At 38.2% G+C, this 17,385-nt stretch overlaps 1 protein-coding gene across 1 annotated transcript; it reads right to left on the reverse strand.

Moving 5' to 3' along the window:
- Nucleotides 1-14,486: 14,486 nt before the first annotated feature.
- On the reverse strand, nt 14,487-15,470 carry LOC122915798 (olfactory receptor 2T29-like). Its single transcript, XM_044262565.1, has one exon. The coding sequence runs from the start codon at nt 15,468-15,470 to the stop codon at nt 14,487-14,489; it is 984 nt and encodes a 327-aa protein (XP_044118500.1).
- Nucleotides 15,471-17,385: the final 1,915 nt, after the last annotated feature.

Genomic DNA, 17,385 nt, shown 5'->3' on the forward strand with positions numbered 1-17,385 from the left:
CTTCTCTCTCTTTATACCATGGTTCTCAGCTTATTTGGGGGGTAAATACCTTGAGGAGAATACAGTGGGAAAAGAATCTCTACCCCTTTTGGTTCCAAATTCATTTTTGTCCCTTCCTGTCTCAACAAAGAAAAACTCCATGGAATCAACAGCACCGTGCTCTGTGGGAAAAAAGAAAAACCTACTGCTCCCTTAGCTCTGCTGGAAGCTGGAGGGTGCTAGGCCCCTGTGTAGTAGTGCATAGAATTCTAGCTTTTTTCCTCCTTTCTCTGTATATTGGGCTCAGAGATTACACTGTGTCTCTATGTGTGTATGGACAGTTAGCATTTACCAACATGTACCTGTCTACTTTCTCTTGTTTAAAAAAAATTTTTAAAAAAACTTTTAAAAAATGTGGCTATAGAAGGTCAGCAAAGGGTGGGTTTGAGATGTTTGGGTGGGTTAAGTGGGCATTTTGACAACATGGCTTCTCCTTTGGCATGTTTAATTGTGATGTTTAACAGACATCCTTGCAGTTTAAGATGACACTTTTAAAATAAAGCTCTCTCAAAAAAAATAATAAAATAAAATAAAATAAAATAAAGCTCTCTCCTAATGATGACTTGAGCCCTGCCACTTGATGGGAGAATCAGCAGAACTTGTAGGATCTTATTTGGAATTGACATTCTCTATTGTAATTTTGTTCCTGTTTATTTTTAAAATTTTCTTTTTGTTTCACTGGAAAGGAAAGATGATGCTCAGTTTTAAACGTTAATAGTGTACAAGTTGCTTTGTTACAATAAAACTAAATGTGTACACACACACACACACACACACACACACACAAACCAGAATAGTGGGAACGAGTGAAAAATAAGTTTCCCTATGAAGTAGAGGTTGTTCTCTTGTAGTCCTTTTTTTTCCCTTCTTTTTTTCTTTCTTGGCTTGTTTTCTGGGGGAGGGGCCTGCCACGTGGGTTTTTATTCAATGATGTTCCCTGAGTTAAGTCCTCCCGCCCCCCCCTCAAGGGGGTGGGCTCTGAGGAAACTTTTTTTTTTTTCAGGCTTTTGTTCTCTGGCGGTTTTTATGTTTGTTCACTTTTTTTTTTCTCTCTTTCACTTTGACAGCTTTTGATGGTTTTTGTAGTTTTAGAGGAAAACAAACTGCACCCTGATCTCCCTCTCAGAGAGAAGCCTCAGTCTGGCTGCAGAGCCTAAATAAGTTCCCCCTTGGCCTCTGGCAGAGCAGGTTCCAAGTCATGGTCCCTGGGGATGCAGGATCTTTTGCTTGTACCCAAAGCCAAGGCAGTGGCGGCTGTCTGGGCAGCTCCAGACTGCCAGAGAGGTTCCAAGCAGCAATCACACACTGAGATTTTCCCACTGGCCCGGGCTGTGAGTGCCTGGTCTCTCTGGGTCTAAGAGTGCCTGGCTTGTGCGCACCAATTTCAGGGAGACTGTGTATCGGGCCGGGGTCTCAGGCTCTGAGGATGGGGTGCAGGTCTGAAAGCACCAGGCTGGGCCTTCCACGCACCTCTCTCGGGGAGAGTTTGGCGCAGGCATCTTGGGGTCTGCCCACTGGCGTCTTCTGCCCCTGTAGAGATCCAGACGTGTATAATTCTGATCTCAGGCTGATTTCATAGGTGATTGGAGTTCTTCGGTAGGTAATCAGCTCTCTTTGGGATACAGGCTGAAAAGGCGCCTCCTCCTACTTCCCCGCCATCTTGTCCCCCGGGAGCTCCAAGATCCATTGTTTATGCACCACACCTCATGCTCCATGCAATACAACCCTCCTAATATCCACCACGAGGCTCACAGTTCCTTCCACCCCCTCCCTTCCAAAACCCTCCGTTTGTTTCACAGAGTCCACAGTCTATCATGGTTTGTCTCCCCCTCTGATTTGTCCCAATTCACTTTTCCATCCCTTCTCCTAATGTCCTCCATGTTATTCCTTATGCTCCACAAGTAAGTGAAACCATATAATTGACTTTATCTGCTTGACTTATTTCACTCAGCTTAATCTCCAGTCCCGTCGATGTTGATAAAAAAAAGTTGGGTATTCAACCCTTCTGATGGAGGCATAATAGTCCATTGTATATATGGACCGTATCTTCTTTTCCATTTGTCTGTTGATGGGCATCTCAACTCTATCCACAGTTTGGTGATTGTGGCCATTGTTGCTGTGAACACTAGGATACAGAAGGCCCTCCTTTACACTACATTGGTATCTTTGTGAAAAATACTCAGTAGTTCAAAGGTTGGGTCATATGGTAGCTCTATTTTTAATTTCTTAAGGAATCACCACACTGTTTTGCAAAGTGGCTGCACCAACTTGCATTCCCACCAAAAGTGTAAGAGCATTCCCCTTTCTCCACATATTCTCCAATACATGTAGTTTCCTGTTCATGGATTTTGACCATTCTACCTGGTGAAAAGTGGTATCTCACTGTGGTTTTGTTTTGAATTTGCCTGATGGCTAGTGATGATGAACATTTTTTTCATGTGTCTGTTAGCCATTGGTACATCTCCTATGGAGAATTATCTGTTCATATCTTCTGCCCATTTTTTTAACAATTCTCTGTTTTGTGTGTGTTGAGTTTGAGGAGTTCTTTATAGATCTTGGATATCAGCCCTTTGTAGTGTTATTTGCAAATATCTTCTCCCATTCCGTGGGTTGCCTCTTTGTTTTGTTGACTGTTTCCTTTGCTGTGCAGAAGCTTTTGATCTTGATGAAGTCCCAAAAGTCCATTTTCACTTTTGTGTCCTTTGCCTTTGGAGACGTATCTTGAAAAACATTGCTGTGGCCAATGTTGAAAAGGTTACTGCCTATGTTTTCCTCTAGGATTTTGATATATTCCCGTATAACGTTGAGGTCTTTCATCCCTTTTGAGTTTATCTTTGTGTACAGCATAAGAAAATTGCTGAGTTTCATTCTTCTATTCCTAGCTGTCTAATTTTCCAAGCACCATTTATTGAAGCGACTGTCTTTTCTACTGGATATTTTTCCGGCTTTGTCAAGGATTATTTGATCATAGTGTTGTGGGACCATATCTGGACTCTATACTGTATTCCGTTGTTCTATGTGTCTGGTTTTGTGCCAGTACTCTGCTGTCTTGGTGATCACAATTGTGTAGTAAAGCTTGAAATCAGGCAATGTGATGCTCCCGACTTGTTTTTCTTTTTTCAACATTTCCTTAGCAATTCAGGATCTTTTCTGGTTCCATGCAAATTTTAGGATTGTTTGCTCCAGCAGTTTAAAAATGCTACTGGAATTTTGATCAGGAATTTTGATCAGAATGGTATTGAAAGTATATATTATTCTGTAAGTACAGACCTTTTAACAATGTTTATTCTTCTGATCCAAGAGCATGGAATGTTTTTCCATCTTTTTGTCATCTTTTTGTTTCTTCTTCAATTTTTTTCATGAGTACTCTGTAGTTCCTTGGGTACATATCATTCCAACAGATCGACCAGAATACTGGTTTATTCCCAGGTATCTTATGCTTTGTGGTGCTATAGTAAATGGGATCAATTCTCTAATTTCCCTTTCTATATTTTCATTGTTATTTTATAAGAAAGGAACTAATTTCTGTGCATTGATTTTGTATCCTGCCACATTACTCAATTGCTATATGAGTGCTAATAAATGGGGGGTGGAGTCTTTTGGGTTTTCCATATAAAGTATTATGTCATCTGCAAAGAGAAAGAATTTGACTTCCTCATTGCAAATTGGAATACCTTTTATTTTTTTGACTGATTGATGCTGCTAGGATTTCTATTACTATGTTGAACAAGAGTGGTGAGAGTGGGCATCCTTGTTGTGTTCCTGATCTCAAAGGGAAGGTGGCCAGAATTTCTCCATTGAGAATGATATTCACTGTGGGTTTTTCATAGATAGATTTTTTAAAGATTTTATTCATTTATTTGACAAATCACAAGACGGCAGAGAGGCAGACAGATAGAGAGAGGAGGAAGCAGGCTCCCTGCTGAGCAGAGAGCCTGATGTGGGGCTCGATCCCAGGACCCTGGGATCAGGATCTGAGCCAAAGGCAGAGGCTTTAACCCACTGAGCCACCTGGGCTCCCCATAGATAGATTTGTGAGGAATGTTCCTTCTATTCCAATACTTTGAAAAGTTTTAATCAAGAAAAAATGCTCAAGATGCCCTTCAACGGATGAATGGATAAGGAAGATGTGGTCCATATACACTATGGAGTATTATGCCTCCATCAGAAAGGACGAATATCCAACTTTTGTAGCAACATGGACGGGACTGGAAGAGATTATGCTGAGTGAAATCAGTCAAGCAGAGAGAGTCAATTATCATATGGTTTCACTCATTTGTGGAGCATAACCAATAGCATGGAGGACAAGGGGCGTTAGAGAGTAGTAGGGAATTTGGGTAAATTGGAAGGGGAGGTGAACCATGAGAGACTATGGACTCTGAAAAACAGTCTGAGGGGTTTGAAGTGGCGGGGGGGTGGGAGGTTGGGGTACCAGGTGGTGGGTATTATAGAGGGCACAGCTTGCATGGAGCACTGGGTGTGGTGAAAAAATAATGAATACTGTTTTTCTGAAAATAAATAAATGGGAAAAAAAAAAAAGAAAAAATGCTCTATTTTATCAAATGCTTTTTCTGAATCAATTGAGAGGACCATGTGGTTTTTCTGTATTAGCTTTTTTATATCTTCTATCACATCAGTTGATTGGTGAATGTTGAATCAACCTTGCAACTCAGGGATAAATCCCACCTGGTCATGGTGGATAATCTTTTGAATGTACTGTAGGATCCTATCAGCTAGGATCTTGTTGAGAATCTTGGAATCCGTATTCATTAGGGATATTGGTGTGAAATTCTTCATTGTGATGAGGTCTTTGCCTGGTTTGGGGATCAGGGTAATGCTGGCTTCAGAGAAAAAAAATAAATATGAACTGCCAGTCTTTCTGTTGTGCAAACAAGTAGGCCCGGGTAATAAGAGCAGTTTCTCAGGGTGTGCTCCGTCTATGATTTGCCCCTTGAAGTACTTTGCCAGTAAGGGGTGACTTTTTAAAGTTTCTTGGTATGATACAGCCCTTGTCACCCAAAACCTCATGAGTTGAACAGCGAAGGCACTTAATTTAAGTAGACTACTTGGCCCAAACACAACATCTCTACTTCCACCCGTAGACAAAGGATCATAAGAACCTTTAAGGCTCGTTACACACAATTCTATGAAAATGATTGTCAATGCTATTTAAAGGAACCCCAATAAAGAAAACATCATGAATGTCTGGAAGGATTATTGAAGATGGCATCATTGTTATACAAAGAGCCATAAAAGGCATCAAGCCTGAAACGAATTCCTGTTGGAGAAAACTGTTCAGATGTTATGGGTGCGTTTACAGGATTTATAACAGAGCCAATCAAGGAAAACATGAATGAGATTGTGGATAGGGCAACAATAATGCAGGAGTCTGAAGCATTTGAAGGTATGGACCATGGAAAATTTCAAAAACTATAAGAAACTACATCAGAAGAATTAACAGACGTTGACTTGATAAAGATGAGTGCCTCCAAATCAGTGTCAGATGACATGGAAGGAGATGTAGAAGAAACAACACCAGAAAACAAATTGACACTACACACTCCAGTAGAACGGTTCTGGTTTTTGTAGAACTGCTTTTTATTTCTTTTATGATGTTGACATGCCCATGATATAAGCACTGAAACTTTAGTAAGTGGTGATAGAAGTATTAGCATAATATAGTATCATTTTTAGAAAAATCAAAAAGTCAAAAGATAGAAAATTATGATGTATTTCCATAAAGTTAAAGGGTATGTGTCTGCCTTGCCTATCTCTCCTTCCACTTCCTACACCTCTTCCACTTCTACCACCCCTGAGACAGCAAGGCACCTTCCCCTTCCATGCAATACGTGCCCTCTCCAGGGCACCAGAATAGTGGGAACAAGTTAAAATAAAAGTTGTCCTATGAAGTCGTGGTGGTTGTTCTCTCGTAATCTTTTTTTTTTTTAAACTTTCCTGGTTGGATTCTGGGGGAGGGACGTGACACATGGGTTTTCAGTCAATGATGTTCCCTGAGTTACGTCCCCCTGCCCCCCTCAAGGGAGTGGTCTCTGAGGAAACTGCTTTTTTTTCAGGCTTTTGTTCTCTGGTGGTTTTGATGTTTGTTCACTTTTTTTTTTTCTCTCACCTTGACCACTTTTGATGGTTGTTTTTAGTTTTAGAAGAAAACAAACTGCACCCTGACCTCCCACTCAGAGAGAAGCCTCAGTCTGGATGCAAAGCCCAAATAAGTTTCCCCTTGGCCTCTGGCAGAGCAGGTTCCAAGTCATGGCCCCTGGGATGCAGGATCTTTTGCTTGTACCCAAAACCACGGCAGCAGTGGCTGTCTGGGCAGCTTCAGACCACCAGAGAGGTTCCAAGCAGCGATCACACACTGAGATTTTCCCACTGGCCCAGGCTGGGAGTGCCTGGTCTTTCTGGGTCTAAGAGCACCCTGCTTGCATGCACCTCTTTCAGGGGAGGCTGTGGGTCACGCACACGTTTCAGTCTCTGAGAACGGGATGCAGGTCCGAAAGCACCAGGCTGGGTCTTCCCACACCTCTTTCAGGGGAGAGTTTGAGGCGCTCCTCGTAGGCTCTTAAACAATGGCATGGGTCAAAGAGCACCATCTGGGCCTCTGTGTACCTCTTTTAGGGGAGAATGAGGGGCGTGTGCATCTCAGGCTCTATAGCAGGGCTCCGGCATTCTGACATCTGGCATGTTCCCATCCTCTCCCAGGAGCTGGACCCCATGCGTTCTCAGGCGCGCTGGTGGCTCGGGGATCAAGACCTGGTTTCTCCGCCTCACTCTCTCTGGCTCAGCGCCAGGGGAGTCTGTCCTGGGATCAGGGACTTAAGCCCCTCTCCCTAGCCGCCCCGATTCCCACATTTTCCCCCCTGTGATCCTTTGCTCTTTTGAAGTGCTTTCACCCAGTCTCCAAGTTAATGCTGGTCCACAGATGCAGGACACTCTGGCTCATATTAGGGGTATTACTTTCCAACTGGTCGCCTCTGGAGGCTCCCTCCCCCTTTTGTTTATCTTCCAATATCAGTTCGCCATTCCCACTCCGCTTAACCTGCCCACTGGCATCTTCTGCCCCTGTAGAGATCCAGACATGTATAATTCTGATCTCAGGCTGATTTCATGGGTGATCAGAGTTCTTCGGTAGGTAATCAGCTCACTTTAGGGTACAGGTTTAAAAGGCACCTCCTCATACTTCCCTGCCATCTTGTCCCCCTACAGACTTGAAATAGAATTTTATCTCTAGCTTACTTTATTGTAAGCATACAGTATATTAGGGGTGCCGGGGTGGCTCATCCGTTAAGGATCTGACTTCAGCTCAGGTCAAGATCTCAGGGTATGGGATCAAGCTCTGTGTCAGGCTTCATGCTCAGGAGTCTTTTTGTCCCTCTCTCTTTCTCTACCTCTCCCCCTGCTGGTGTGCACTCTCTTTCTGTCTCTCTCTCTCTCAAATAAATAAATAAAATCTTAGAAAAATAATGCACTGGGTGTGATGGCATAAACAATGTATCTTGGAGCACTGAAAAATAAAATACAATTTAAAAAAAGAAAAAAATCTAGATTTTTTTAAAATTCTGTATATTATATATAACACATACAAAATAGTTGTTAATTGTTACTGATAAGGCTTACAATCAACAATAGGCTTTTAGCACTTAATTTTGGGGGGATTGAAAAATTGTATGTGGACTTTTTATTGTACAAGAGAGTTGGCATCTTTAAATTCCATATTCTTTGTGTTAACGATATTGTCCTAAAATTATTGAGCGTAACAGTTTTGTTTTTCTTGCTCTTTAGTTCTTTTTTTATGTTATGTTAGTCACCATACAGTATACCATTAGTTTTTGATGTAGTGTTCCATGATTCATTGTTTGCACATAACACTCAGTGCTCCATGCAATACATCTCCTCCTTAATACCTGTCAGTGAGCTAACACATCCCCCCATTCCTTTCTCCTCTGAACACTTCAGTTTGTTTCCCAGAGTCCATAGTCTCTCAAGGTTGTCTTTCCCTCTGATTCTCTCACTTCATTTTTTCCTTCCTTCTTCTAATGTGCTCCATGCTATCTTTATGTTCCACATATAAGTGAAACCGTATGATAATTCTTTCTCAGCTTGACTAATTTCAATCAACATAATACCTTCCAGTTCCATCCATGTCAATGCAAATGGTGGGTATTCATCTTCTCTGATGGCTACATATATCCCATTGTACATATGGACCACATCTTCTTTATTCATTCTTCCGTGGATGGGCATCTTAGCTCCAACAGTTTGATTATTGTGGACATTGCTGCTATAAACATTGGGGTGCACATGCCCCTTCTTTTTGCTACATCTGTATCTTTGGGGTAAATGTCCAATAGTGCAATTGCTGGGTCATAGGGTAGTGCTATTTTTAAATTTTTGAGGAACCTTCATACTGTTTTCCAAAGTGGCTGTATCAACTTGCATTCTTCAATTCTTAAATATACAACAGTACATCTCACTTCTCATACTTTATAAATATTTCTGGGACACATATGTAATAGAAAAAGTAAAAATATAAAACATTTTAGCAGCATCTAATAAAACTGAGAAGTGTATGACCTATAACTAATTCTATTTGTAACTACATACCAAAAACAATCTAGCTTATTGTATTTACATGTATACAGAGAATAACAGTGATATATATTTTACAATATTTTGGGGTAGCAAAAAGTAAAAGACATCAGTTTTTAATAAAAAGAAAAGTGGATTGGGGAAAATCAAAGGGGGAGATGAACCATGAGAGACTGTGGACTCTGAGAAACAAACTGAGGGTTTTGGAAAGGAGGGTAGTGGGGAGATGCATAAGCTTGGTGATGGGTATTAAGGAGGGCACGTATTGTATGGAACACTGGGTGTGATGCATAAACAATAAATCTTGGAGCACTGAAAAAATAAAATTGAATTAAAAATACTTGGAGTAATGACCATATGGAAAGATGTTAAATAAACTTAATCAGTAAACTATAATCCTAAATATGTAATCTATATGAAATTGGTTATATGACAAATTTCTGTAAAATGTAGCCAATATTCGTGGATGATTACATTGGGATTTTACCAAGGTTTGTAGAATGACAGAAAGTCACCAAAAAGGAAAAAAAAAAGGAAGCTTTTGCCAGCCTCGCTCCCAAGGGACAAGGGGTGTGGCAGTGGTTGTCAGGTTCCATAGCAGCTAAAACTGCTGGAAGGATGACCATAGGTGAGGGCAGAGCCTCAGAGGGGAGTATCTTGGCCATTAACAGACTCAGTCTGGCATACAATGCTGAGGGTATAAATACAAAGATCTGTGTCTTCTAATCTTTAATCATCTGCTTAGGAGCTGTCATTAGCAAACCATGCAGAAGGCTAAGGGACAATTAACTCCTTCTGGTCCCAGAACAAACATGCATGAGGGGGAGGATAGAGACTCTTCACACAATGAAGGTTTTTGTCCTCTTTCTTCACAGTTTCTGGGCACTAAATCAGTCTAGGACTATATAGTTTGTAAATTAATACTTTGTAACAAAATTTAAAAATCATTGATTATTTGTACTACCAAAATAATCATTAATGTGAAGATATTTGTAACAGACACTATTTTATTTTCAAATAATTGCTATCAAGATTCAACAATGACATCACTAAGCTTATTAATAGGTAATTTATTTTGGAATTGTGGGCATATCCATCCTATTGAATATAACCCAGTCTCCAAGCACTGAAATAGTAAGATCTTAAATTAGCTTACTGAAATTCACCAAAACAAAACAAACAAACCAAAAAAAAATAAAAAAGAAAAAAAAACATACTGCAGCCTGATTTTCTTTTTTTTTAAATTTATATATATTTTTTCATTTATTTATTTTCAGCATAACAGTATCATTATTTTTTCACCACACCCAGTGCTCCATGAAATCCGTGCCCTCTATAATACCCACCACCTGGTACCCCGACCTCCCACACCAAAACCCTCAAATTGTTTTTCAGAGTCCATAGTCTCTCGTGGTTCACCTCCCCTTCCAATTTACCCCAATCCATTCTCTCTAACTCCCCATGTCCTCCATGCTATTTGTTATGATCCACAAATAAGAGAAACCATATGATAATTGACTCTCTATGCTTGACTTATTTCACTCAGCATAATCTCTTCCAGTCCCGTCCATGTTGCTACAAAAGTTGGGTATTCATCCTTTCTGATGGAGGCATAATACTCCATAGTGTATATGGAGCCTGATTTTCTCACTAAAATAGAAGGTTAAATTACACAACTCAGATTTTTAACCATATCATTAGAGGTTTTCATTTTTGAAACTCAGTGTCAGGTACACTAAATTGTATGTTTACAAATAATAACCTAAGGGGGGAATAACAATCAAAGCTATGTTAAATGTTAATTTTAATGTATCTGATTATGTTTAAGAAGCGTAATTCTGTAGCCATCTCTAGTAAATAGTTTTGCTCATTATGTTTCTTCAAATGTTATTTTTGAACACATTTAAGAAAGCAGAAATTTTATGAAAAAATTAATGGAAGATTTTCTATCCAATGAACAATAATGTTAATTGAATTTGGATGAAGATTTCCAATAATGGTCTTTAATGTGCTCTAAAGGATGTAGAAACCTGAAACCTTGTTACTGGGATAGACGTGGTTCCTCTGGCTGGAGGTATCACTATCAGAAACACATGAATAAATTTAAAAATTGAATAAATGTTAAGCTATTTTTCAGCAGCTACTTGTTTGATACTTGTAAGCAAGTGCATTTGAGTGCTTGTAGCTCTTCCATTTCAGTTTTTAACTCTAGATGCAGGAAATTTGAAACACAAATTCCAAGTATTAGGTGTTGAATATAATTTGATAAATAACTTTACCAACTACATGAACTTGTAAACTTTTATTAGTAAAGACTGTGGAAATTGTATTTTAGACACATTACTTAAAAAGAAAAGTAATTGTTATAAAAAAAATTTAAAGTGATTTTTGTTGTTGTTGCTGAGGTTTTTTGGTTGGGAAAATTGGACATCCACATGCAGAAGAATGAAACTGGACCATTTCTTTGCACTACACACAAAAATAGGGTCAAACTGGATGATAGACCTAAATATGTGACAGGAATCCATCAAAATCCTTGAGGAGAACCTAGGCAGCAACCTCTTTGACTTCAGCCAAAGCCACTTCTTACTAGACATGTCTCCAAATGCAAGGGAAACAAAGGCAAAAATGAACTACTGAGACTTCATCAAGATAAAAAAAAAAATTCTTTTGCACAGCAAAGGAAAAATCAACAGAACCAAAAGACAACTGACAGAATGGGAGAAGATAGTCACAAATTAGGGGTTAATATCTCAAATATATAAAGATTTTATGAAACTCAGTAAGTTCCATGGAACAAATAATCCAATCAAGAAATGGGCAGAAGACATAAACAGACATTTCTGCAAAGAAGACATCCAAAAAGCAACAGACAAATGAAAAAGTGCTCAATATCACTTGGCATCAAGGAAACACAAATCAGGACAAGGGGATAGGACCTCATACCAGTCAGAATGGTAAAATTAAGTCAGGAAATGACAAATGTTGTCCAGGATGTGGAGAAACGGGGATCAGTCTACACTGTTGGTGGGAATGCAAGATGGTGCAGCCTCTTTGGGACACAACATGGAGGTTCCACAAAAAGTTGAAAATAGAGCTACCCTATAATGCAGCAATTGCCCTACTGAATATTTACCCCAAATATGTAGGGATCCAAAGGGACATCTTCTTCCCAATGTTTATAACAGCAATGTCCTCAATAGCCAAACTGTGGAAAGAGCTCAGATCCATCAACAGATGAATAGATAAATAAGATGTGATTACACAAACACACACACACACAAAAACACCACAATGGAATATTACACAGCCATAAAAAATGATATCTTGCCATTTACAATAACATGGATGGAACTAGAGGATACAATGCTAGATAAAATAAGTCAATCAGAAAAAGATAATTTTCATATGATCTCACTGATATGTGGAACTTAAGAAATAAGGCAGAGGTTCATAGATGAAGAGAGGAAATAAATGGATCAGGACAAAATCAGAGATGGAGACAAAGTATAAGAGACTCTTAATCTCAGGAAACAGAGGATTCTTAGATGGGAGGGCAGTGGACGAATGCGGAGACTGAATGATGGAAATTGGGGAGCATATGTGCTGTGGTAAGTTCTGTGTGTTATGTAAGACTTATGAAACACAGACTTGTACCCCTGAAACTAATAATATATTATATGTTAATAATAAAAATAAAAAAATAAAATTTTTTAAATTAAAAAAATCTTTGTAATAATGTAGCTCAATACCACATTTTGTTTTATTTTGTCTCATTTTATTCTTCACGTCTGGGTGTTGTAAATGGAACCATGAAATGTATCATTATAGTCATAAAATTGAGGGGTGATACATACATTTCTTAATTACTTTAGAGTGTCCATATTGTATTCAGTTTTATTGCAACAAAAATATTGAGAATTGGTTTTCTGCTATCGTTTTCCAAAACACTGTAAGATCTTTGTATTACAATCATGAACTAATCAGGTGTATCAAGAGGAAAATTAATCCGTACTTTTGAAAGTGTCTGATTTTTCACAAGTTGGACACAGCCCCATTATAAAATGGTAGATATGTAACCATGTCTGTGGTTTTATGGACCAGGTTCAAAAGGCCCCACATATTCCAAATATACCATTCCTCCATCCAGTCCATCCTGGTGTCAAGGCATGGTCCATTCAATTTAGATCAACACCATCTACTTCACCATCTTTGCTCACTTCGTCTCTCTACTTGCAGTGCTGCACTTCCCCAAATGACCACAAATTTAACATTTCTAAAGTGCAGATCTAATCATTTTGCTGCTGCTTGTAAAACTCTGGGTCACAGAAGGGCAAGAAAGAATTATATAAACTAAAGTATGAAAGAATGAGCGATTGAAACATTTATCCTTTATACTTTGCCAACGTTCAGACATTTGCACATGTTGTGCCTTTTCTGTGGCATATTGTCCCTGAGAACGTCCCTTCTGCCACAGTCTCCTGTACTTATCTGAGGGAACATCTAATCGACATTTGTGCTGAGTTCCAAAGGCTGATCTCAGTCCCCTTTTTTGACCAAATTCATGTATCACAGATAGAATAGATGTGTACTCATGAGTCATACACTTTCCACATTAGCATCATATATATATTAGGCTTATCATACATTGTATAGTACTTCTTTCCATATAAAACTATAGAGGTTCAAATTCCTTGAAAACAGCAACTATATAGGGCTCAAATTTTAAACTCATTTAGCTGCTATTTTGGATTATAAGAGTTTAAGTATTTATTGAATAAATGACAAAGTTTGTATATTTGATATCATGCTTCTCTTTTTTTGTTCAATAAAGTACTTCAAAATTCAAAATTTTGGATTATAAGAGTTTAAGTATTTATTGAATAAATGACAAAGTTTGTATATATGATATCATGCTTCTCTTTTTTTTGTTCAATAAAGTACTTCAAAATTCGGTTCAGACATCACCTCAAGCAGGGAATCTCCCCTAAATCTTCCTTTCATTCTGAGTTCATATTTGTCCCACAGTTTTTTATGCAAGCATAGATACTAAACCTACAGATTAACCACTAGGTGCTTTCAGTTTTGGACCATGTCCACATAGTGCATATCATTGTGGTCTAGCAAACTAAGGGATGATACAAGGTAGGGAGATTACAGGATTGTCACAATAATAATTAGTCACATTGAAATGAGCACATTTTATAAGATTGTCACTTACACTGTCAGCAAACAGAATACAAAGTTTAAAAATGTAGGACAACTGATATTTTAACTGTTTGTGTGGAATAATTTTACACTTACAGAGAAGTAGTATGAATAAGAATGGTATAAACCACAGCCACATACTTTTACCCAGACTCACAGTTAGCGTTTTTTTAAACCTCTTTCTCTTCATCACGCTTCTCTCATTCCCTCATTTAAATCAATTACATAGAATCACATGATCTTCCTTTCTCTAAATATTTTAATTATGTATTTCCTAAGAATATAGGTGTTCTACAGAGTCAGAGTGAAGTTATCAATTTCACTAAATATAACATCACTATAATAAAATTGTATGATATGTTTTGAAAGAATAAGAATTAGAAAATTAAAAAGTTTTTTAAAAAATAAAAATAAAAAAATAAAAAAGGTTTCTTTTTTAATACAGGGAGGCAATATATAAAAGTTTCCTACTATATAGTTTCTTTTTAAAATTTTTTTTTCTTTTTTGAGAGAGAGAGAATGAGTGGGAGGGAGGGGTAGAAGGAGAAGTGGACTCCTCACTGAGCAGGGAGCCCAGTGTACAGTTTGATCCCAGAACTCTGGGATCATGACCTGAGCCAAAGGCAGATGCTAACCTACTGAACCATCCAGGTGCCCTTACTTATAGTTTCTTGAAAGACAGGTCCCACATTCAACATTTTCTTCAGAGCTCCCATAACATCCTTATTTCTTAGACTATAGATCAAAGGGTTGAGCACGGGAGTGAGTATGGTGTAAAAGACAGATACCATCATGTCCTTCTCTGGTGTATGGTAGGAGCTGGGAAGCATGTAAGTATAAATGGCAGACCCAAAGAAGAGGATGACCACAGTCATGTGGGAAGAACAAGTGACAAAGGCCTTCTTCTGTCCTTCTACTGAGTTCATCCTATGGATGGTGATGAGGATAAAGTAGTAAGATCCTGAAATGACTACCACGGGAATGAGAAGCATAAGGACACAGCACAGGTACATGAAAATCTCATAGACGGAAGTGTCCGAACAAGAGAGTTTCAATACAGCAGGGACTTCACAGAAAAAATGATGTATCTTCCGAGATCTGCAGAAGGGGAAGGTCATGGTGATGGGAGTAAACAAGAAACCATCCACTGAACCCAGGAGCCAGCAGCCAGATGCTAGAAGGTGTAACACCCGATGGTTCATGAGGACAGGGTAATGAAGAGGATCGCAGATGGCCACATAGCGGTCATAGGCCATGGAGGCTAGAAGAAAAAATTCTGAACCTGCTAGTGTCAGATAGAGAAACATTTGGATCCCACATTCTATGTCTGAGATCTTGTTCATACCCATGACTTGGTCTATGAGCATCTTGGGCACAGTAACAGAAATATACATCATGTCCATGAGAGATAGCTGGCTAATGAAAAAATACATGGGGGTGTGGAGGTGGGCATCAGAATGTATCAATAGAATCAAGATGGTGTTTCCAGACAAGGCCATTAGGAAAAGCATGAAAATGACCAAACAAAGGAGAGCTGGGTGTTTGGATTCACTGAAGATTCCCACCAGGGTGAAATATGATCTCCCAGTGTGGTTAGCTAGCCAGTTGGTGTTCTCCATGTGATTTCATCTGGGAAACCTAGGGAATCTTTGGGATTAATGAATCAATCATGAAACACCACCCACTGAAATGAATGTGTTGAGAGAGAAAGAGAGAATGAGAACCCAATTATGTTATCAGAAAAAAAATTCCATGGTTTTATAGATTTAAAGAATACAAATTATCTGTAATTATATAATTTTACCATTTGGGAGTTTGCATTGTTCATTGGATCATGAGTTTTCCTTTTGATATAATATCCTTTACCAAGAAGCATGTAAATTTTTTAGGTTAGCTGTTGCCCTAATGAAACACAAAAGATGAATCAAAATGTAAAATTTATATATATACATACATATGTATATATGTGTGTATATATGCATATGTATCTATGTATACATATATATGTATTTAAATATGTGTATATATGTATATATGTAGTGTATGTGTGTGTGTGTGTGTGTGTGTACACACGCACAATCTCTCCTTCTAGAATCTTTATTGTAGATAAACAAAATACAATTAGCCACTCTGGTCTAAGTACTGAACTGAGATGTGTTTTGTTTTGTTTTGTTTTTCATTTATATGACATAGAGAGAGAGCACAAGCAGGGAGAGTGGCAAGCAGTGGAAGAGGGAGAAGCGGACTCCAGGCTGAGCAGGGAGCCCGATACGGAACTCAATCCCAGGACCCCAGATCATGACACAAGCCAAAATCAGATGCCCAGCTGACTGAGTCACCCAGGTGTCCCTTCAACAGAAATCTTAAAAATGCTTTAAGGTGCATTCTACAAAAGAAAAAAAATCTCATATAAGAAAAACTAATTTCACAGTGCACAGAATTATCAAATCATTACCTTGTACAACTGAAACTAGTAGAATTTTAAGTCAGTAATACCGCAAAAAGAACAATCTAATGAACCATGGAACATTATGTCAAAAACTAATTAAGTTCACTAATTGAATTTAAATTTTAAAAAAGAAAAAGAAAAAAGTATAATAAAGAAAAATAAAAAGTAAGCTCAACAAAATTTGGGGAAAATCTATATGAAATTCTTGAACCCCACAGTGAGGCACTGTGATTGTATGGGGTAACCCACAAATCCCCCCAAACAGAACATGATCCTAACCAATGACCAAACCCTTAGATAGCCTAGGGTCACCATTTTGGAGCTCCAACTCTGAAGACAGACTGGCTGTGTGTCCAGCTTATCCTCTATGCACTCTACCTCCATTCATTCTACATACATAAAAAAGAGGAAAAGAATAATGTTATATCTTGCATATGTTTAGGATTAAATGAGGAAAGTGCTTTTACCATTACTGGTTACAGATGACTTATGAATAAAATAGTTAATAGGTACAGTGATAATTATGCAGAATCTATGTAAGAGATGGCTGCTACTATTATCATTTGATAATATGAGATCCATTATGTCAGTTCACAAGTTTAATATTTATTTATGCATTTAAAAATTTGATTGGACCATTTCTGTAGTCCTAAATAACTTATGAGTGTATATGTGTGTATATGTATTATACATATATATGTATATATATATACTTACTATATACATGTATAATTATTCTATAAAAATAAACTTTAAGTTATCTATACTATATATTTTAAATATATAATATTTGATTATATATATAATAAGATATATATATATCTTATTTTACTGCTAAAATAAGATACATAATAAGATAGTGTGGAGATTCCTCAAGAAATTAAAAATAGAGCTTCCCTACGACCCTGCAGTTGCACTCCTGGGTATTTACCCCAAAGATACAGATGTCGTGAAAAGAAGGGCCATCTGTACCCCAATGTTTATAGCAGCAATGGCCACAGTCGCCAAACTATGGAAAGAACCAAGATGCCCTTCAACGGATGAATGGATAAGGAAGATGTGGTCCATATACACTATGGAGTATT

Source organism: Neovison vison, chromosome 1, assembly GCF_020171115.1.
Source record: "Neovison vison isolate M4711 chromosome 1, ASM_NN_V1, whole genome shotgun sequence".
Lineage (NCBI taxonomy): Eukaryota > Metazoa > Chordata > Mammalia > Carnivora > Mustelidae > Neogale > Neogale vison.

Bases quoted from the DNA above. Each gene is read 5' to 3' on its own strand.
- LOC122915798 (XM_044262565.1), bottom strand. From the start codon at position 15,470: ATGGAGAACACCAACTGGCTAGCTAACCACACTGGGAGATCATATTTC.